Consider the following 22,282-nt stretch of genomic DNA (forward strand, 5'->3'; position numbering starts at 1 on the left):
ATAGGTATAGCACACCTGATCCAGCCACAGGGCTACAGAAAACATGGCCTATTCTCTAGGAGCCTAGAGAAGGAGTGAGATGCTCCAATAACTTACTCTGTACAAAAGCAAAAACTAAGATCTTGTTGGAAGCACAAATATCAAAAGAGGGAGTGACTAGGGAAGCTTATAGACCCCTCAGTCTTCAAACTAAAGCTGAGAAAAAGAGGGGGCTCCTGACTAGAGGGCATGGTAGCATGTCCTTTCATGCCACAGAAGGAACAGCAGGGGAGGAGCTCAAGACAGATGTCAAAGGACTGGGAGTCATTTTGGAGCACTTGAGAAAAAGCGGGGAGTGTCTGTGACAGAGCAGTAGGAAAAGGATCACTAGGCTCATTCCAGATATGTCCTTGGGCATCAAGGGGCTATATAAAGTGTTTGAAGAGAGCAGAGCATGTTTTAGGAAGCATAAAATCAACTGAAAAAAAATAGTCACAGCATAGAAAAATACTGTTCAGGCAAAATAAAGGTGAAATACAAGAGCATCTTTGAAACACAGAAGGAGTGCATGCACTCAACAGATGGAGAAAGTGTAAAGAATGCTCCCTCTTCAATTCTCTAGCTTGGTGTACATATGCAAAGCAAAATTTTTCTTTTTTTTTCTTTTTTTTTAATGTTTATTTATTTTGAGAGAGAGAGAGAGCATGAGTGGGGAAGGGTGGAGAGAGAGAGGGAGACACAAAATCGGAAGCAGGCTCCAGGCTCTGAGCTGTCAGCACAGAGCCCGACATGGGGCTCTAACTCACAGGCTGAGAGATCATGACCTGAGCCAAAGTCAGATGCTTAACCAACTGAGCCATCCATGTGCCCCCAAAGCAAAACTTTTCTGATTCATCCACATATACCTGATTTATTAATTTGGTCTTCATAATATTCTCTGAATAGAAATGATTATATTGAGTACAGCAATAGGTGTGTTTATAAAATATCACTTTTGTTGTATTTTGGGTAGGTCTTTGATTTTGTTTTTTGAATTATAGTAAAAAAAAAAAAAAGGCAGAGAAGAAAGAGTCATGATCCAAAAAAGTGGCTTGATTTTCAAGATACGTTATGATTATAATAAAAAGCCACCTAACAGTCATTATGTGAGGCATGTCTATAATGAGAAATGGCATATTTAAGAACAAGTATAACCAAAAACTGTGCTTTAAAATTAGAACTCTTGTCTTTGGTTGCCAGTTGATCTCCAGGAAACCTGTAAATGAAGTCGTTTTTGTGTTTTTTTTTTAATGTTTGTTTATTTTTGAAAGAGCATGAACGGGAGAGGGGCAAGGAGAGAGGGTGACAGAGGATTCAAAGAGGGCTCTGCTGACTGCAGAGAGCCTGATGCAGGGCTCAGATTCACAAACCATGAGATCATGAGCTGAGCTGAAGTCAGACTGACTCAGTCAGACTGACTGAGCTACTCAGGTGCCCCAGAAGTAGTTTTTAACTATAAATTTTGTAGGCTTTCTAATTTCTTTCATGTAGCCTTTTTATGTCCTAGTGTTTTAGTCCATTTGGTCTATAGCCTTGTCTCTTCCTATTTGTATTCATACTTTGTTCTTTTTCTTTCTTGAGTCTGAAGGTAGAGCAAGAAAGGAATCATATTGTCTATAGATTTGGGGGGGATTTTTTTGTTGCTGTTGTTATTTTTGGTTTAGAAAGTTAGGAGGTAAAGATGTCTATTTTACTAGATATGTAGAACTCCAAATTCACATATATAATATTTTATAATACCTTATTTATTACGTGTTTCTTAAACAGGAATGTAGATGAGTTCTCTCTTGAATAAAGTTATGTGGGTGCAAAGATTATCTGACTTCACCCCCAGAAATATACCACATAGGAAACAGTATGTAGAATTGGTTTTGTTTTGTTTTTTTTGTTTTGTTTTTTATCTTGGATATGAAAGATCAGAAATTAGAGAAAAATTGCCTTGTTTTTTGTATTTTTATAATGGGCACATTACACTTGTCCCCACTGCCCAAACTTATGTTCATTTTTAAAACAAAATGCTTTGGGGTGCCTGGATGTCTCAGTCCATTGGCTAAGCATCTGACTCTTGGTTTTGGCTCAGATCATGATCTCACGGTTCATAAATTTGAGCCCTACATCAGGCTGTGTGCTGACAGCACAGAGCCTGCTTGGGATTCTTTCTCTCCCTCTCTCTCTGCCCCTCCCCTGCTCACTCACTCTCTCAAAATAAATAAATAAACTTCAAAAAAGTTTTTTAAGTGCTTTAATGATGATAGTAAGACATTAAATGAAAGTCCTTTCTAGTCATCAGGGATGACAGGTAGAATTGACATTATTATCAAATTTTTTTCAGCTTGTCAAGTTAATTTCCTTCCCACCTCCATCTAGAGAAAATAGTACAGTTGACCCTTGAACAACGTGGGGGTTATGGGTGCCAACCCCCTGCACAGTCAAAAAAATTTCTGTGTATATGGGGCACCTGGGTGGCTCAGTTGGTGAAGCGTCCGAGCTCAGTTCGGGGTCATGATCTCACGGCTTGTGGGTTTGAGCCCCACGTCGGACTTTGTGCTGACAGCTCAGAGCCTAGAGCCTGCTTTGGATTCTGTGTCTCCCTCTCTCTCTGCCCCTCCCTGTTTGTGTTCTGTCTCTCAAAAATAAATAAATGTTAAAAAAACCTTTTTTTTAAATTCTGTGTATAATTTCTGACTCTCCAGAAATGTAACTTACTAAGAGCCTACTGTTGACCAGAAGCCTTACAAATAACATCAACAGTCGATTAACGCATATTTTGTATGTTATATATTATTGGATTTATACTTTTACAATAAAGTAAGCCAGAGAAAAGTGTTAAAATCACAAGGAAGAGAAAATACATTTATAGTACTATATTGTATTTATTGAAAAAGATCCATGTATAAGTGGACCTGTGCAGTTCAGATCCATGTTGTTCAAGGGTCAACTGTACATTTAAAGTTGACATTGCCATAGCTGTACTACTAGGATGTACCTGAGAAGGTACACACAGCTTGGGATTCCTGCCAAGATCATAATGCTTGACCCATGAATAGCCTCTTTTTAAAGAGTTAAAGTCTGATGCTAGGTTAATACAGACTTTGTAAAATCTTACATCAGTCCTAGTTGGTGCTGTTGTTTTTATAAAATGCAACAGGTACAGAAATGGTCAGTAGTAAAATAGTTATACCTACTTGTTCCACATATAAGACATGAGCTTGAGAGACCCAGACCTGCAGTTTATGGAGAAGAAAACTAGACATTGAATTTTGAGAGATGAACAGTGGTTCTTAAATTTAGCAATGACAGGAATAATTATTTTTCAAAAAATACAAGATAGATAATATGTACTTTGGGTCCATCAGCTATGATTCAGACTAATTGCCTTCTATCCTGGTATTATATGTAGTCTGATGTTAAAAATCTGTTGAGAACAAAGCTATATAAAACTTGACCGATTCACTCTGGCCCTGTACAACTAATTCAGTCTCTCTAGCCTTCAATTTCCATATCTGTAAGTGAAAGAAGTGCAGCAAATATAAGGTCTCTTTCTTTTTTTTTTTTTTTTAATTTTTTTTTTGAATGTTTATTTTTGAGAGAGGGAGAGAGAGACAGAGACAAAGCACAAGTGGGGGAGGGACAGAGAGAGAAGGAGACACAGAATCCGAAGCAGGCTCCAGGCTCTGAGCTGTCAGCACAGAGCCCGACGCGGGGCTCGAACTCACCAGCCGTTGAGATCATGACCTGAGCCGAAGCCACCCAGGCGCCCCTAAGGTCTCTTTCACTTCTAACATTCTGTGACTTAAAAAATTAAAAATCGAGGCGCCTGGTGGCTCAGTCGGTTGAGCGTCCGACTTCGGCTCAGGTCATGATCTCAACAGCTGGTGAGTTCGAGCCCCGCGTCAGGCTCTGTGCTGACGGCTCACAGCCTGGAGCCTGCTTCGGATTCTGTGTCTCCTTCTCTCTCTGCCCCTCCCCCACTCGTGCTCTGTCTCTCTGTCTCTCAAAAATAAATAAATGTAAAAAAAAAAAGTTTTTTAAAGTAAAAATCTTTTCTAGCCAGAACCTGACTGCTATTACATACATTGGTAGAGAAGTATTCTGTTTTAAATCATTTAAGCCAAATAATGACTTTTCATACTCATTCTTGTTTTTCAGAAACTCTGTGAAGGTATATTTAAAGTCCTTGTAAAGGACATCCCAACAACATGTCAAGTGTCTTGCCTGGAAGTTCTCCGCATTCTCTCCAGAGACAAAAAGGTTTTAGTTCCTGTAACAACCAAGGAAAATATGCAGATACTGCTGCGACTAGCCAAGCTAAATGAGTCGGATGATTCTTTGGAGAAGGTGTCCGAGTTCCCAGTTATTGTGGAGTCATTAAAATGTCTGTGTAACATAGTGTTCAACAGTCAGATGGCACAGCAGCTCAGCCTGGAACTTAACCTTGCTGCAAAGCTCTGTAACCTCCTGAGAAAGTGCAAGGACCGAAAGTTTATCAGTGACATTAAATGCTTTGACTTGCGCTTGCTCTTCCTCCTGTCACTTTTGCACACCGACATCAGGTCACAATTGCGCTATGAGCTTCAGGGACTAGCGCTGCTAACCCAGATCTTGGAAAGTGCCTTTAGCATCAAGTGGACCGATGAGTATGAATCGGCCATAGACCGTAATGGACCTCCTCTCTCACCTCAGGAGACAGACTGTGCCATCGAGGCCCTCAAAGCTCTCTTCAATGTGACAGTAGACAGTTGGAAGGCACATAAAGAGGTAAGGTTGAGAAGAATATTCTTATCTACCTATTATTTAATTGGTCCGGGGCATCCCTAGAGCTGCCTGTAAGGTTTTAGTTGACATTTGTGTAACACTTACTAGAAAAATAGGATGAAGATGAAAAAACAAATATTTTATTTTATTTGTTTTTTATAGATTTAAAAAAATTTAATTCCAATATAGTTAATATGGATTATTATTTTGTAAGATGCCAAATATAGTTCCTTTTCTGAGTTGTACCATCACATGTCTTTTTTTTTTAATGCCTTTTTGAGGAATAAGGTTTAAATGATAATATTTGAAGGGAAATAAAACAATGTGGTTCATAAAGTTACAGGCATTTATGATGACTGACATCTTAAAGAAAAGATAAGATAATCAGGCCAGTTAAAACTGATCAATCAGAATTGATGTCTGCTCAGTAGAGTAAAAGATGCTGTATCACCTATCATCCCAGTCTCCTAGAGTGTTATAGTATTAGATAACTATCAGAAATGTAGGACTACAACTAGATATCCAGGCTGGTACACAGTCCTAGAAAACAAATGTAATTACACTAATGTGTGAGAAAGGTTTTTTTCTAGACTAAGATCCTTTTCTGTGGCTTGGACCATACAGCAGCCCAAAAGTGAGGCAGATTTGATAGTTTATATCTAAGTACCCACAAGAACAATATGCTAAACAAGAAAGTTAGTTTAAGGAAGAAGACAATTGTAAATGAAGTAGACAAACTTTTTTCCTTGCTTCTAGAATCTCAACATTTCACGTTTACCCTATTTAACCTTAAATAATGAGTGAAATTGAGCCCCTGCTTTAAAAAGAAAGAAAAGAAGAAAGAAATGCAGTATGTTGGTGCCAGAGCAAATTATCTTTTCTGACAATTGACTTTAGGACCTAGGGCTAACATTTTGCTGTGTCCATTTGAAACAGTTCTCACCATGAATACCGATCTGTTTTTGCCAGCAACCTACTTTGAGAAGATTATCTCAGTGCAGTGCTATAGTGGGAGAATGCAGGCATCTGAGTTTTAAAGTGCAAATAGGTCTATATTTTGAAACCAAATATTTGAAGATCAGTCCTAACAGCTGTTTTAGATGACTGTAGTATGGTCAGTTTTTCCTGAGACTTGGCAGGAAAACATGTGGAAAGCCCACATGCTCCATTTATGCTTTGAAACCAAATATTTGGAAGTATTTAAAATATTATGTCTCTATGCTTATTTGGTACCTTCTATGGTTATTTTTCTTACACTGTTTGTTTTGGTGTTTTTAAGTTCTCCATTTAGTTGCAAGAGCTCTTCTGAGACTGTTGGTTTTTCATTGTTGGGAGGCCCTGTTATTTAAATTGTGCCCAAAATAGTAGTTCACACTGTTCAGATTCCCAACAAAAGGGTGTATAAGTCAATGACTGCTTATCAGTATATGTATGGAATGACATGTAACATGTATCAGTAAATTGAGATTAGCCCTCATGAGTGTGCTTCAGTTAGAAGCAATAGTGGGGCTGGAAGAAGCCTTAGAAGATTTTAAAGCAGCAAATACTCATTCTGTGGCATAGAAAGTTTATTTTCTGAAAGATACATGAGAAAGGATCAGTAGTCCTGAAGCAGGCTTCTCAGCAGATGAAGGGCTTCTTGTGAGTTGTGGTTCAGTAGATGAAGCTGTTATAAAATGTGCCCAGTTAATGTTAGTCTGGGCTATTACTGAAGTTATCAGAAATTTAAACAGTAGTGAAAGTAGGATCTTGGCAACCCATTTAGGCAGGAGTGTGGGAAAGGTTATTTTTAAACCAGTTGAATCTCTGTGGGTCTCCAAATTCAAATTTTAGCAAACATTTAGTCAATCATTCAGTTAGTCAATAAATATTTATGGCCAGTTACAGGGTATCATGCTGGCATGTGTAATATGTTGGCAAATAATAGACCTAGTCTCTGCCTTCAGTTTTGTTGGTGAGACAGGTATTAAGTAAACAAATATATAATTCAAATTGTGTTAAGTGCTAGGAGAGAAACAGTGCATTCACGATTGAAAATACTTAGCACAGAGAAGACCATGAAGGTGTCTCCTGAGATAGGAAGACTGAGAATGATAAAGCTGTTTGAAGATTGGGGAGATGGATGTTTCCCTGAAATCAGAACATAGAGTACCTTTTAGGGAGGTACCCACAACTTAGCATAAAGAAAGTCTATAATAAAGTTGCAGAGAAACTTGCCAATAAGAGTCCATTTACTTAGATTTTTTTTAAAGTTTATTTATTTATTTTGAGAGATATGTGGGGGAGGGGCAGAGAGAGAGGGAGAGAGAATCCCAAGCAGACTCTGCACTGTCAGCACAGAGCCTGACACGAGGCTTGATCTGTGAGGTCGTGACCTGAGCTGAGATCAAAAGTTGGACACTTAACTGACTGAGCAACCCAGGTGCCCCCATTTACTTGCATTTTAATAATTCCTTGATTGTCAGATGCATGGCATCTTTCTCCAGTTGAGCAAGCACCTAAAGAATTGTTAGTACCTTAAATACCAACTGAAATAAAGGGATAATAAAAACTTACTTCTTACAGAAGAATCCAATTTTAAAATACAGTGTTAAAAATAACTAATATTATTTTCTTTTAATCAAAATGCATGCTCATTGTAGTAGATCTAGAGGAAAATTGCATATGAGCAATAAGTACAAATCACCTATAAGCTTACCACTCAAAGATAAGCACTTTGTGTTTTAACGTATATCTTTCTAACTATTCTTCATTGTAGAATATATAAATATAAACATGTATAATTTCTTTTTACAAAAATGCAGTAATTTTATAATCTTTTTTTCCTCAGTAAATGTTCTTGAAGAGTAGTAGTTTTCAAAATGTTCCCTGAAGCCATAAAGTTCCTAGGGGTAGCCTCTGGTGATGAGTGGACAGTGTTCCAGGTTCCCCACCCTCACTTTCAAAAGAGTATCTTTGATTGTTGCTGTTGTTTTTTTCTATTTACATTTAGGTTGAAGGGCACCTGGGTGGCACAGTTGGTTGAGCACTTAGGTCATGATCCCAGGGTTGTGAGATCAAGCCCCGGCGCTCAGTGTGGAGCCTGCTTAGGATTCTCTCTCTCTCTCTTTCTCTTTTTCTCCCTCTGTCTCTCTCTCTCCCTCCCTCCCTCTGCTCCTCTTCCCCACTCGTGCTGTCTCTCTCTCTCTCTCTAAATAAAATGAAAAAAATTAAAAACAATTTTTTAAAATAAATTTAGGTTATAACTGGATATCATTTGGGGATAAAAAGAGTTCTGTAACCAAAAAATAATGTACCAATTTATTTTCCTGTTAAAGATTGATAAATCCTTATGAAGGAATACCCTTCATAAGTAATTTTATATTTAATAGGTATATTTATACTTGAGTATTCCTTCATAAGGATTTATCAACCTTTAACAAATTCCCTATGTGTAGGCATTTAGATTGTTTGCAGTTGTTTACTATTGTAAATAGTAACACAGTGAATTTTCTTATTGTAAAATTTTGTAGATAAATTCCTAAAATTGTTGGGTCAAAGGATTTTTTTTTTAAAACCCTAAGGGTTGTTAATATGTATTGTCAAATTGACCTTCAGAAGATTAGTGCTAGTTAATACCTTTCCAAACCCTGGGGATGCACCTTTAAAGATCTTTATGACCACAGCTCAACCGTTAGAGAAAATACAGATGTTTGGTTTTGGTTTTAACTGTTTTAGTAGGTATTTCTACCACTGTTCACTTACAATTCATTAAAAACAGAAAATTAATGACTAGGTTTTTCTTGAGGTTTAGCAGATTAGTGCCATTTGTTCATTTTAGGTTCATGTGTTAAATTCCTGCCTGCCTGCCTGCTGATACCATCAGGAATCTGAAGATTCCTTTCTATTCAGTAGTTGGCCTTATTTCCACACGGTGTCCATCTGTCTTCCTCACTTCCTTCCTCTTTCCCTCCCTTTCTCATTCTCTCCCTTTCCTAAAGATAGTATGTTTAAGAGGTCAAAAGACTCCTTTAGCAGGACCTGAAGTCAGTTCTAGAAAAGTTAAATGAAATGGTCTTGTTTTCCTCCTGTTTTAACACTTTTGCTAAATCTCTTTGTTGGAGGAAAGCATGTTATTCTGGAAATCCCTTACTTAACACACTTTCCCTCTGCACTGCTTCCCAGGTCATCAGTGCAATGTAATGAGAAAACATAAGGACCAACAAACATGTTAGAGCCAGACACCCAAGTGCAAGCAGGGAAGTAGTACCACTATCTGTGTGGTCACAGGATGTATTAGAGTGACAGAAAACAGTGAATGTCCATAGAAGTTAATTGGGAATGTCACACTGTCATAGAAGAGGTTAGTTCCATGATTATTTAAGAGATTTTAAAGGAAATATGGGAAAAGGACATAATATTAATTTAAAAAGCTTCAAGCTGTGTCATGCTTGTTTGTTTGTTTTGGGTTTTTTGTTTTTTTTTTTTTTTTTTTTGCTGAATCATTTTTGAGTAGACATTGAGTGCCCAGTATGTGCCAAATTCTATGTTGGGTATACAAGATGCAAGATGAAGAAATCATCACTGCCTTCAAAGAACTAAAAGATTAACAGGAAAATCAGACACATAAACATAGATAAATATACGACTGTTTGTTACATACTATTCTTCTCTATATTTTCTATATGTTTAAAAACAGGAAAGAATCACCTCAGTAATGCAGAGATGTTTCAAATGCCATATGTTCTAGATCTTTGAGGGTATGTCTCACCTCCCTGGGATAGTCTTTCTGCTAGCAACATACCCAGTACAGAGTAGACTTTCAGCAAATTTTTGTTTAATGAAAAATAAAATGTGATATACAGAAATACATAGGAGAAAAAGCCCAAAGTTAGCAGGGAGGGAGGAAAAATATATGGTACCTTTTAAATTTTCAAAGCTTTTAGAAAATTCTCTAGGAGCCTAAAACATTTAATAACATTATTTACAGCAGTAATTTCTAGCCTTTTTAGAGTTAACACTATCTATTTTATAACATTTATATCTCCCCTTGCAAATTAATTCAAAAAAGCATTGATTATTTTATGCCCGTCACCATGTTAGATGCAAAAGATGCAGAGGTAAAATACATAATCTTTACCTGTAAAGAGGTAGAGATTTTTAAATATACACAGTTTAGTAGGACAAATAACCATGGTAGAGGTAAGCAAAAGGAATAGGGTAAAACATAGGGTAAAATGCTACCTGAGATACAGCTGTATTTCTAGGTAAGCATGCATACATTTGTATGTGTGCATGTGTGTATGTGTGTGTCTGTGTCTGAGTGTCTGTTTCACTTTTTATAGGATTGAAATTAAATTTTCACAGGACAGGTTTCCTAAACCTTCTTGAAGAAATTAGAACTATCCTGGGGTAACAATACCAGATCAGGACTGGTTGGTGAGCAGTATTCTCCCTTCAGACTTTCTCAGGCATTGTTTACATCAGTTGACACTTTGAATGAAAAGATGTGAGGAAACTGACACCTTTACCAAATAAAAGTGAGATCTTCCACAGTTTGCACAGAAGGAAAAAGCAACAGGACCGTAGTAGAATCTGTAATTAAGAAGTGAAGCCTGTATAGAGATCCCAAAGAATTTTCTGAGTTTTTATCTACCTTTTAATTGAGTGTTGTTATCTCATTTTGATTTCCACTATCACAACAAGCCTATTTTGCTTTCTCTCTCTTCCTCCTCCCTTTGTCCTTGGTGACTTTTTTCTTCTCAATCTTTGGAGATAATATGATTTCAAAGGAGAGAATATTGAAGTCTTAAAGATACCAAAATTAAGATGAAGCAAGTAAATTATAGTTATATAAACTGTATTTGTATAATGTTTTATAAAGAACAGTTATATTTAATCTTTCCAGCATCCTTGTGATACAGCAGCATTAACTACATTTAACACATGGAGACACGAAAGATCAGAGTGTTTAAATTACTTACGGAAAGTCACATAGCAGACTAATAGTATAGTATCCATTCTAACCTTTGTTAAATAAGACTTCTTAATGATAACACTCATTTAACCAATATTTATTGAGACATAGACTAATGGAATAGAATAAAGAGTCTCGAAATAAACCTACACATATATAGTCAACTGGTTTATGATACAGGTAACACTGAAGTGCAGTGGGGGAAAAGTGGGCTTTTTAATAAGTTGCCCTGGATCAATTGAAAGGCTGTATGGAAGAAAAACGAATTTATTTTACTTTATTTTTAATGTTTATTTATTTTTGAGAGAGAACATGAGTGGGGGAGGGGCAGAGAGAGAGGGAGACAGAATCTGAAGCAGGCTCCAGACTCTGCGCTGTCAGCACAGAGCCTAATGAGGGGCTTGAACTCACAGACTGTGAGATTATGACATGAGCTGAAGTCAGACGCTTAACCGTCTGTGCCACCCAGGCATCCGGAAAAACAAATTTAAGTCCCTACCTTATACCATACATAGAACATTAATTTGAGATGGATAAGGACCTTAATATTAAAAAAGGTAAAATAATAAAGCTTTTAGAAGAAAACAGATTATATTCATGACTTTATCCTAAACAAGTCAAACATTTCTTAAGTAGCAAAGATTTCTAAAATAGGACAAAATAAAAACCAAATCTTAAAGCAAAAGTTGACAAATTGGTCTTCATTAAAATGAACTCATCAAGAGAAGAAAGTAAAAAAAGCAGGCCACCAAATGGGAGAAGATATTTGCAACACATCTATAAATAAAGGATTGTATCCCAAATACATTAAAATCCATACAAATCCATACAAATGAAGTCAGTCAACCCAGTAGGAAAATAGTCAAAAGGCTTGAACAGGCACTTCACAAAAGAGCTATCCAAATGACCAGTAGTCACATGAAAACTCCTTAGTTATCAGGGAAATGCATAATAAAACTATGAGACCACTGCACACCCACAAGAATGACTGAATTTTAAAAGACTGACAATACCAAGTGTTGACACAACTGTAGAACAACTAGTGAGAGTATAAATTGGTATAAACACTTTGAAACACTATTTGGCAGTATATTCTGAAGTTTGACATATGTATATGACCTGTGATGCAGCAAATGAAATGTAAGAAAGTACATTCACAGCAGTACTCTTCAATGTAGTCCCAAACTGGAAACAATCCAAGTGCCCATCAAGAGTAGGATGGATAAGTAAATTGTGATATATTCATTGTATTTAGCAGTGCTTTCTTAACCAAATTGGTGAAGGATCAGATTTTTTGCCCTTGCTTTCAGAATGAAATTCTTGTATAGTGCAATATTACACACAATGTCAAACTGGAAAAGTTCCTAAATGCTCACACCTTCTGCACTCATGACACTGCAGATCAGTGGCAAACAGGGTGCAGACCAGCAGTGATCCACAGACTACATCTCAAATATTACTGCTCTCAAGTGATGAAAATGAACACACTGCACCTAAATACACATGACAACCTGAAAGAATCTCACAACCATACACAAAGGGTCTATATTTTATGATATCATTTAAGTAAAATTCAGTGAAAACAAAAAATCACTAACCTGCAATGTTAGACATTCAGATTACCCTTGAGGATCAGGAGACTGTCATTTGAAGAGGCCAATTCTGGAGTTCTTAATCTTAGTGTTGGATCATTTTTGTGCTGGTTATATGGATGTGCTCATTTTATGAAAATTTATCTGGCTGCCCACTTATGACTGGGACTTTTTTTTGTTTTACTTACCATTTACATTAAAAATTATTGAACATCTACTAAACACATGCACTCTAAACTTGTAAAGGTAATAGAGTACTGGAGAAAACAATGGATAGTGCCAGTATGTAAATAAATGTGGCATTACAAATTAATGATTTTATGAAAGGAATCATAACAAGATACAGCAATAGAAAATAATGAAAGAAGAAACCTACTTAGATATGGTCTAAGTAGGTCTTTTCTAATGAAATGGTCTTTCTAATGGTCTTTTCTAATGAAATATGTTAGCTGAGACCTGGAATATGAAAAGGAATCAGTGATGCTGAGATTGGAAACAACAATCCAGGGATTTGACAGTTGTTTTGAGTAGAGAAAGGGAATTTAGTGGATTTATAGTAAAAGAGGACATTGAGGATATAGGTACAACTTGGGAATTGGCGTTATAAAAGTTGGGACAGGAGGAAATGGGATGGAAAGAAGTAGGATTTTGGTTTACAGTTGCAAATAGAAAGACCACAATGGATAGTTTTGCAAGAGGCTTGTCAACATCAGCATGAGAAGAAATGATTGTGATATCTAGAATAAAGGAAAATCTTGTTTGAAAGGAAGTGCATTCCTAGTTAATTTTCAAAACCGAGGAAAATATGATCTTATTAAGAATTAAGAAATGGAAGAATTTTACATGTGTTTCCTGTGCTTCATGTAATTTGGGGTAAGCAAAAGTGTATTTACATATTAGAGAATTTTGATCCAGGCATTTGAAAATGGACAGTGAATGGGACAGCGTTCGTTTCAACCCTACCAGTCCTGGTGTCTCTGACATTCTACCGACCCCCTTCCCCTTTTCTCTATTCCTTCCCCAACACATGATTATTTTACTATCACTCATTTCAGCTCTGTCAGTCTTACTTACCTTTTGTTTCCTTCTTCCCTCATCCTTTCCACTCACCTTCAAATGTTTCATTCCAAGTACTAAGCACTTCCATGTGTATCATCCTCTTTAATCCTTTTATAACCCTACCAGTCTCATATTTGTGGAGATATGTGTGGGGAAACTTTGGCTCAGAGAATCTGTATGACTTGTCTAAGGTCACAGCCTAGACTCCAGACTCCAAGTGAAGTGCTTTTTTACCATTATGCTACTGAGGCCTTCATCTCTTCCAAATGAACATATGATGGTGTTTGGCTTAAAATACTGTCATTTGCATTATGAGTAATGCAGTTGTGCTCTATTGTTTGTTAGATCTTATAGGAGACATCATCTCAGAGGGCTGAGTTATATATATGAATATATGTATAATATTTGAGTATATTTCACTTTATATAGACTTGAGATTATATGTAAAACTGAAGTTTTTAGATTTAAAACATTTTTAATAAAGTTTTTAAATTTTTAAATAGTTTTTGAAGTAATCGGAGACTTCCTGAAGTATAGCATATGCAGGATCTCTATTATAATTATCATTTATTTTACATGTCTTCTTAGTTACTAAAAATCTGGAAGCAGAGAGATATGACCTTGATGCAGGTAATTAAAGAAATTATAATGGCCCCAAATCTCAAGAAGAGGCCCAAAATCTCTAAAAGAAGAGGAGGTAAACTAAGGGATTATTCAAAACTTAGCTTATTTCCTACTGCTTGCCTTCTTCCCTCTGACTCTCTCTGTGTCTTTAATAACAATGAGTAAACATTGGAAAAATAGGAGATTAAACTCAGATCACTTGTTTTTCATCACTTGCTGGTAATTCTGGGGGAACTAGCAAGATTTGGGGGAACTAGGAGATTAAGAAGACTCATTAATGAAGTTGACAGATTTTACCTTTTAATTTATTGCTTTTGAAATAAGAAATTAGGCAGTTAAGTATGTACAGCCCACTGTTAAAATATCTGATAGCATTACATCTGTTTGAACTTTTATAACCACTAGTAAACTCTAACAGTATACTATCAAAAGAATCTATAGACTTTCTGAAAATGGAAAAGATCCTCAGGTGAATTGAGTCTTAAGGTAAAAGAGAGTAGGAAATGCATGGCTGTTGATCTTGTCTCTCTTTGCCTGACATGCCATAAAGGGAGTGGCTAGGTCAGCATCTTCTGGTTTTCAGCCACTTCTGGAGGTGGCTGTTCATATAAGACAGTAACTATTAACTTAGTATTGAGAATTTTGTCTACAGTGTCCTGACTTCTATTATTTATGATATAAGAATGACTGTTTAGGGGGACAAATGGTCCATAAGATGGCTCCCAGGGATGCAGGAATACACCAGACTCCTTCACTAAGGCATTCAATCCCCAATTTTTCCTCTTGTCTTTTTTATTTGCTGTAGAGTGATTCTCATCAGTTCCGTGTCATGGCAGCTGTCCTTCGCCATTGTTTACTAATCGTAGGTCCAACTGAAGACAAAACAGAAGAGCTGCACAGGTAGGTAACTTCTGTGTTGATATCTCAGTAAAGGACATCATCAATTCTCGATGTTTTTATGCTTCTAATTTTAGTTGTTATGAGCACAGGAAAGTGAAAATATTCTAGTGAATCAAGTAACTGGTAAGTCAGAAATCACTACCATGCCCTGATGACAAATTTTCATTCTGTCCCCTTTGGAGACAGTTTGGCATTTGTTGCATTCAACAGTAAAACCCAAAACAACAGTAATAATAGCACAGTTCAATAGTTATTGAATAATGGGGCGCCTGTGTGGCTCAGTCGGTTAAGTGCCCGTCTCAGCTCAGCTCATGATCTCACGGTTCATGAGTTCAAGCCCCATGTCGGGCTCTGTGCTGACAGCTTGGAGCCTGGAGCCTGCTTCAGATTCTGTGTCTCCCTCCTACCTCTGCCCCTTCCTTGTTCACGCTCTGTCTCTCTCTCTCTCTCTCTCTCTCTCTCTCAAAAAAAAAATAAACATTAAAAAAATTTTTTTAAGTTATTGAATACTATATGTGACATTATGCTAAGTGCTTTATAAAGATTAACTTCTTTAATCAGCACACCAGCCTTATCAAGTGGGTACTATTTTTCCCTTTCAATAGATGATGAAATTGGGGCATAGAAAGATTAAGCAATTTCTCTGCGATCACACAGCTCTATTAAGTGACAGAGCTTGTATTTGAACCCTGCTTTTAATTACTACACTCAAACTAATGTTTCCACTAATTTCATTGTAAGAGTATTTACCAAAAAGTGTATCTTAAGCAATATGGATTAATTAAATTTTAAAAACCTATTATAAGAATTGGGTCATAGTCTCAAGTATTAATATATAAAAAATAGTTCAAGTTTTGTGTCTTGCCTGTTGGAGCTATTAATGGACAGCTACTAAAATGTATCATTCTCTGAGAACTTAGTTAATACATTTTTCTCCTTCTTTTACTTTCTATTCTAGATCAGATTTGTATTAACAACACTTACAATTTTAACATAAGACTGCTTAGGGTGCTTTATTCTTTAAGAATATAAATGGCATTTTAAACAACTCCAATAAATTCAAATCTGCAAACAAATAACTTTGGCGTTAACTCTCTTTTACAAATAAACTTAAAATTGGGTTCTTCATAGCTTCTGAGCATTTACAGTATTCTTTTTTCCAAAATATGGCTTAAGTAAAACTTAATAGAAACACAACCAGAGTGTAAAAATGAAACGTAACCTTGTTATTTTTTAATCAAATTCATATTATTTTAGTTATGATCAGCAATTTATTATTTGATATTATGCTGAGTTTGTTGGTAGGTTATCTTTATGTACCCCACCCTGCAAACCTCAGAAGATTATTTTCTTCACAGTTAAAAAGTGTGATTTTTTTTCCTTCAGCTAGAGATCAAAAGTTCCTTTAATTTTTTTGAGTCAGTGCCTTTAAAAAATAATCAGATTAGGGCACCTGGGTGGCTCAGTCGGTTGAGCATCCAACTTCGGCTTAGGTCTGATCTCACGGTTTGTGGGTTCAAGTCCGGCGTCAGGCTGTGTGCTGACAGCTCAGAGCCTGGAGCCTGCTTTGGATTCTGTGTCTCCCTCTCTTTCTGCCCCTCCCCCACTCACACTCTCTCTCTCTCTCTCTCTCTCTCTCTCAAAAATAAAATAAAAACATTAAAAAAATGAGATTAAGTGCAAAAATCATAACCACTAAAAAGATTTTATTAAGCGTTTTTGACTTACTATAATTTTTTTCATAATCAAGAGACACTGTAGATACTAAAACTTAAAAAAAATGGATTTATAGAAAGCCCAGGAGTAAATTGGTGGCTTTTTTTTTTTGAAATCACATATTATAAGTTAAATGGTATTCATACAAGAATGTGAAGAGAGGGGTGCCTGGGTGGCACAGTCAGTTTAGTGGCTGACTCTGATTTCAGCTGAGGTCATGATCTCACATTTCATAAGAATGAGCCCTGTGTAGGGCTCTGTGGTGACAGCAAAGGGTTCTCTCTCTCCCTCTCTCTCTCTGCCCCTTCCTCTCTGTCTCACTCTCAAAATAAATAAACTTAAAGGGAAAAGAATGTGAGGAGAAAGTGGGGAATTGTTACACTAGTTACAAAAACATTGCCAAAGATTTCTGTGATAAATTTAATATATTTAAAATGTTTATTTATTTGTTTTTAGATGTGAGAGCACACATGTGCGTAAGTGGGGGAGGGGCAGAGAAAGAGGAGGAGAGAGAGAATCCCAAGCAGGCTCCATGCTGGCGACACAGAGACTAACTCGGGGCTCCATCCCATGACCATGTGATCAAGAGTTGGACGTTTAACTGACTGAGCCACCCAACTGCCCCTGATAAATTTAATATTTTAACACAGCACCCAGTATTTGTCAAAAGAGAGCAAGAAGAGAAGTTTTAAAAATCAGATTTTTTAAAAAGTAATTAGATTTCTTTATTTTCCTAATGATATTATTTGCTTTAAATATTTATTCTTAAATAAATTTTAAAGATACTTTTCTTTAAATTTGACTTTATCTTAAAAGTTGCTTTGATAAATTTCTATTAGGTACACTGTAAATAAGAAGGGATATCCCTAGAGCCACAAACAGGATATAGGAGTTTCTCAGAGGCTTTCCCAGGAGATTGAGGTTGTGGCTGACTTGACAGTTTATCTGGAAAGGCCCTGCAAGTCCCTTTAATCAGAATTAAAGTGATTAGTATCATTGGAGAATAATGACTCTAGGCTAAGCCATTTAAATACAGAGAAAATTGCTTTAACCTCAAAGAGCTATTTTAGGAAACTGACTAGAATTGTAATACCTACTAAATTCTGCTTATTTGTAGTGGCCATGAAAATCGTGTGTGTGTTTAAGGCAAAGTTAAAACAAAAAAATCAGAATGTTTTTCAAAGTAATATTTTGTTTCAGTTTTTAAGTTATTTTCTAAGTTTGTTTTTTTCTTTTTCTTTTTGACACTTCGATTTAAGGACAAATATGATGAAATAGGTAAACCTGAATAGTATGTGATTATGCATTATCATCAAACTCAAAGAGTTGTAGTAATGATTCAATAAGAAATTAATAAAGAGCTATTGTCCCTGGCACTGAGGAAGCACTTGGCAGGTGGGAAGGCTGCCACTGCCACTTCTGTAACTATTATTGTAATAAGCATACTGGCTTTTAGAACCAATATTTAGTTCCAGATCTCTTCCAACTTTTAAAAATTGGTTTTTGATTTTGATATTTTTTTTGGGAACTTATTTCTGTGTATATCCTGTGATCATGTAGAGAAATCTATTTTCCAGTCATCTAAGCTTTCCTGTCTATCATACATACGTGTCATGAGCCTACTAGGCTCCTCCAGGAAACGAGTGAGTAAAAAAATACCTTGGCAACAACTTTTTCTGATGTGCTGTCTCTGTAAGACAGTGCCCTTTTTTTCCCCACCCCCAGAGCAATGAAGAGGACAGGGACATTGAGATAAAATGAGTTAGCTCACACGGACAGCTGACCTTAACCTTTATTTCCACTAATCAGCATGTGAGATAGCTTTAAAAATCTATTTATTCTATTTCATTTCCTCTTGTCTATACTTAAAGTAACAAGTAAATTGTTGGTTCGAGCCATCTTTTTTGCTACTTTAAAGAACACATCCTAATTCTGTTCTTCTCTGCTATCTTCCTGAACGTATTTTCAGCCCTCTTGTCCATAATCAGCAAGCTTATACATAAACAGCCAAAAACAGTTGCATGTGGATGTGGTTGTGGTTTCATTTTATTTTAGAAGGGGGAAGATGGGGCTGGCCTAAATGCTGGATAGTTGAGGAGAGGGGAGGGAAGGACCAGATCTGATTTAATTTCTTTTAACCTCTCCGTCTAATTTCTTTCAGTTAGCACGCTGGCATCTACAAAATGCTTTCTCTCTCTCTCTTTTTTTTTGAACCCAAAGAGCTGGTGTGTTTTTTATTTTTTTTTTCAATTTATTGTTATGTTATTTTATTGGTGTGAAATATACTACCAGTTCTACTTGTACATTTCAAACAAGCAATTAAACTTTGATCTGTTATTTGTTTTGTTTTTTTTTATAAATATGAAATTTATTGTCAAATTGGTTTCCATACAACACCCAGTGCTCATCCCAAAAGGTGCCCTCCTCAATACCCATCACCGACCCACCCCTCCCTACCACCCCCCATCAACCCTCAGTTTGTTATCAGTTTTTAAGAATCTCTTATGCTTTGGCTCCTTCCCTCTCTAATCTCTTTTTTTTTTTCTTCCCCTCCCCCATGAACTTCTGTTAAGTTTCTCAGGATCCACATAAGAGTGAAAACATATGGTATCTGTCTTTCTCTGTATGGCTTATTTCACTTAGCATAACACTCTCCAGTTCCATCCACGTTGCTACAAAAGGCCATATTTCATTCTTTCTCATTGCCATGTAGTATTCCATGGTGTGTCTTTTAAAAGTAGTGATTACCTCCCTGCCTTTTTTGTTTCTTTGTTTATTTTAAAGTTTATTTATTTATTATGAGAGAGAATGAGCATGAGTGAGGGAGGGGCGGAGAGAGGGAGAGGGAGAATCTCAAGCAGGCTGTACACTGTCAGCACAGAGCCCAACGTGGGACTTGATCTCATGAACAATGAGATGATGACCTGAGTTGAAATCAAGTCAGACGCTTAACTGACTGAACCACCCAGGTGCCCCATGTTGTTGTTTCTTTGTTTAGACCAATTTATTTTATCTCACATATTGAAGTACCTAATGATATCTTATTACAATGCTAAGTATATGCCTTTTTTTCCAGCTTTATTGAGCTGTAATTGACATATAACATTGTTGAAGGTGCACAGTGGTGTTGCTTTGATACACTTACATTACAAAACGATTACCACCACAGCATTAGCTAGGCATAATGCCTTACCCGTGGCTGACTTTCAATAAATGTTTGAAAATTGAGGGGAGAGAAGATGGGGGAATGGGTAAAATAGGTGAAGGAGATTAAGAGCTACAGACTTCCGGTTATAAAATAAATAAGTCACAGTGATGAAAAGTACAACATAGGGAATATAGTCAATAATACTGTAATAATGTTGTTTAGTGACAGGTGCTAACTACACTTATCCTGGTGAGCACTGAGTAACAGAATTGTTGAATCACTGTTGTATACCTGAAACTAATGTAACATTGTATTTCAATTATACTTCAATAAAGATTGTTTTTAGAAGTTTGAAAATTTGATTTCATTTTGGCTTATATTTTTTAACTGAACCCTTACTATATGATAGGCACTATGTTGAACTCCTGGACAACAAAGATGAATACAGTACAATCTGTGTTCTCTAGGGCTTCACCAACTAGGGGTAAAACAGACATGTAAGTAAATAAGTGCAGTTATTTTGATGAGTGCTGCATCAGACACGAGCAAGCTTATGTAGGAATGCAGAAAACAAGAGAGTTTACTTTGGAGAGATCAGGGAAAGGGGGTCTTATTTTATTTTATTTTTTGCTATTAAACCTCCTAGCTCTTTAACTTCTTACTGTGAATAACACTTATGTAGGTGAACAGATATTTTCTGAACTATCACCGAGCACCATGCTAGGTGCTTGAAGATCTCCACAGTACATACTCTGGAGGAACATAGAGTCTAAATGAGGTGACAAGACTAAATATTAGGAAAAGTTAAATAACAATTCAAGACCATAATAGAAGAGCTATCACAAGATTTTGAGTAGTATTCCAGTGAATTAATTATCCAAATAATAACTGCTAATAGAGTTTAAAGACAAGCTCACTGTGGTCTAGCATGATGAAGAAAGTCTTTCTTACTTATACTGTACCTATTCTCCATCCTCATCCAGACCTCTGGTCTCCTGGTTATTCCTTTTTCTTCTACCTATAAGCCCCCAGAGGCTTACTTTCTTCTCTCTCTATTCTGAAGCATCGGTTCATCATTTCAACCTGTCTGTACACCTTCATTTTCATGTCCTGCCAGTCTTGAAGCACCCAACCCCAGATCAGTCAGACCACCCACCTTCTCCACTTCTAAACTCAGGCTGCTCAGTCTTGTGGGACAGTTTTACTAACCCAACAGATTGGTCCGTCCTGTCTACTGCATGCAAGAGTTGTTTCTTGAAAAGCAAATCTCTGTTTAGAATCCCCTCAGGGTTCCCCTCTGTCTTTATGTTTCAGAGCAAACTTCTATTGTTATTTTGCACTTATTAATGATCTGTAGCCTTATCAGGCAAATCTGTTTCCCTGGCTTCTGCACCTTCCTCTTTGCCAGAATAACTCCGGTTTAAGGTCACCAGTAACCCATCTGGCCATAACATGCATCTCATGGCAATCCCCTTTATGACACTCCTACCCCACTCCATGCACACATACATGTACTTTTCTGGTTTCATTGCCTATTAAGGCCCCTCCTTTAGAGGCATTATCCTTTGCTTTATACTGTATACTTAGCACCTAGCATAGTAGGCATAGTAAATATTTGTTGAGAATGAAGGGAAGTTTGAGCTAGTCTTAAAGAATGAGAACATTCTAGGCAAGAGAAAACATGGTCAAATACAGAAATGAGTATGTCTCTGGCACATTTAGAGAACAGTGACTAGGTTGCTGTGTGTTAAAAAGATATGCTTTGCGGAGAGCAGCATACAGGGGTCTTTCCATCCATATCTTATCCAATGTTTTCTTGACACTTCTCACCCGCTGCTACTCCAGTCTTCTCTTGCTCTTTACAGCAAAAGTCCTCCAGTCGTGGACTCTCTGGTTCCTCTACTGTTCTTTCTTGAATTTGGTCAACTCATGCTTTAGTTCCACTGCTCAACTGGAATGGCTCTTAGTGACTTCTGTGGTGCTAATCCAATGGACATTTGTCATTTGTCATCTTGCTTGTTTGTCCACATCATTTGACAGGGTGGTTGCTCCATTCTTGCTTATATACTTTCTTCCAGGACACCAAACTATCTTGGTTTTCCTCCTACCTCACTAATTGTAATTTCCTCAACTCAGCCTCAGACAACAGAGTGGCCCAGGTTCAGCCCTCAAAGTCTTTCAGTCCACACTCATTCCCTCACTGATCTGATCCCATCTTTTATCTTTAAACATCATCCACATGCTAAAACTCCTCACTTTCTATCTCTAATCCAGATCTCCCTCCATGGACTCCAGACTCTTACAGCTAACTTCCTATCAACATCTCCACTTGGAAGTCGAATAGATAACCCAAACTTAACATATCCAAAATTAAACTCTTAATGTTCCCCTAAAAAGCTGCTTCTCCTGCAGCACTTCCCATTTCAGTTTATGGCAGCTCTAGCTTTCCACTTGCTAAGGCTAGAACCTTGAATTCTTACAGTTCACAATTCACAAGAAATGCCCTTTAAAATG

The 22,282-nt window shown here is 36.8% G+C and overlaps 1 protein-coding gene across 11 annotated transcripts in view; it reads left to right on the forward strand.

Moving 5' to 3' along the window:
* RIC8B (RIC8 guanine nucleotide exchange factor B) overlaps positions 1-22,282 on the forward strand; it is a 102,468-nt gene that overhangs the window by 36,550 nt on the left and 43,636 nt on the right. For all 11 annotated transcript variants that reach the window (XR_008300458.1, XR_008300462.1, XR_008300459.1 and 8 more), the window contains 2 exons: positions 4,168-4,776; positions 14,810-14,904. Coding sequence is in view for 6 of the 11 variants with exons in the window: in XM_053226686.1 (XP_053082661.1) it covers positions 4,168-4,776; positions 14,810-14,904 (704 nt within the window). In the remaining 5 variants the exon portion in view is untranslated. The remainder of the gene's footprint in view (positions 1-4,167; positions 4,777-14,809; positions 14,905-22,282) is intronic.

Source organism: Acinonyx jubatus, chromosome B4 (assembly GCF_027475565.1).
Source record: "Acinonyx jubatus isolate Ajub_Pintada_27869175 chromosome B4, VMU_Ajub_asm_v1.0, whole genome shotgun sequence".
In the NCBI taxonomy this organism is placed as follows: Eukaryota; Metazoa; Chordata; class Mammalia; order Carnivora; family Felidae; genus Acinonyx; species Acinonyx jubatus.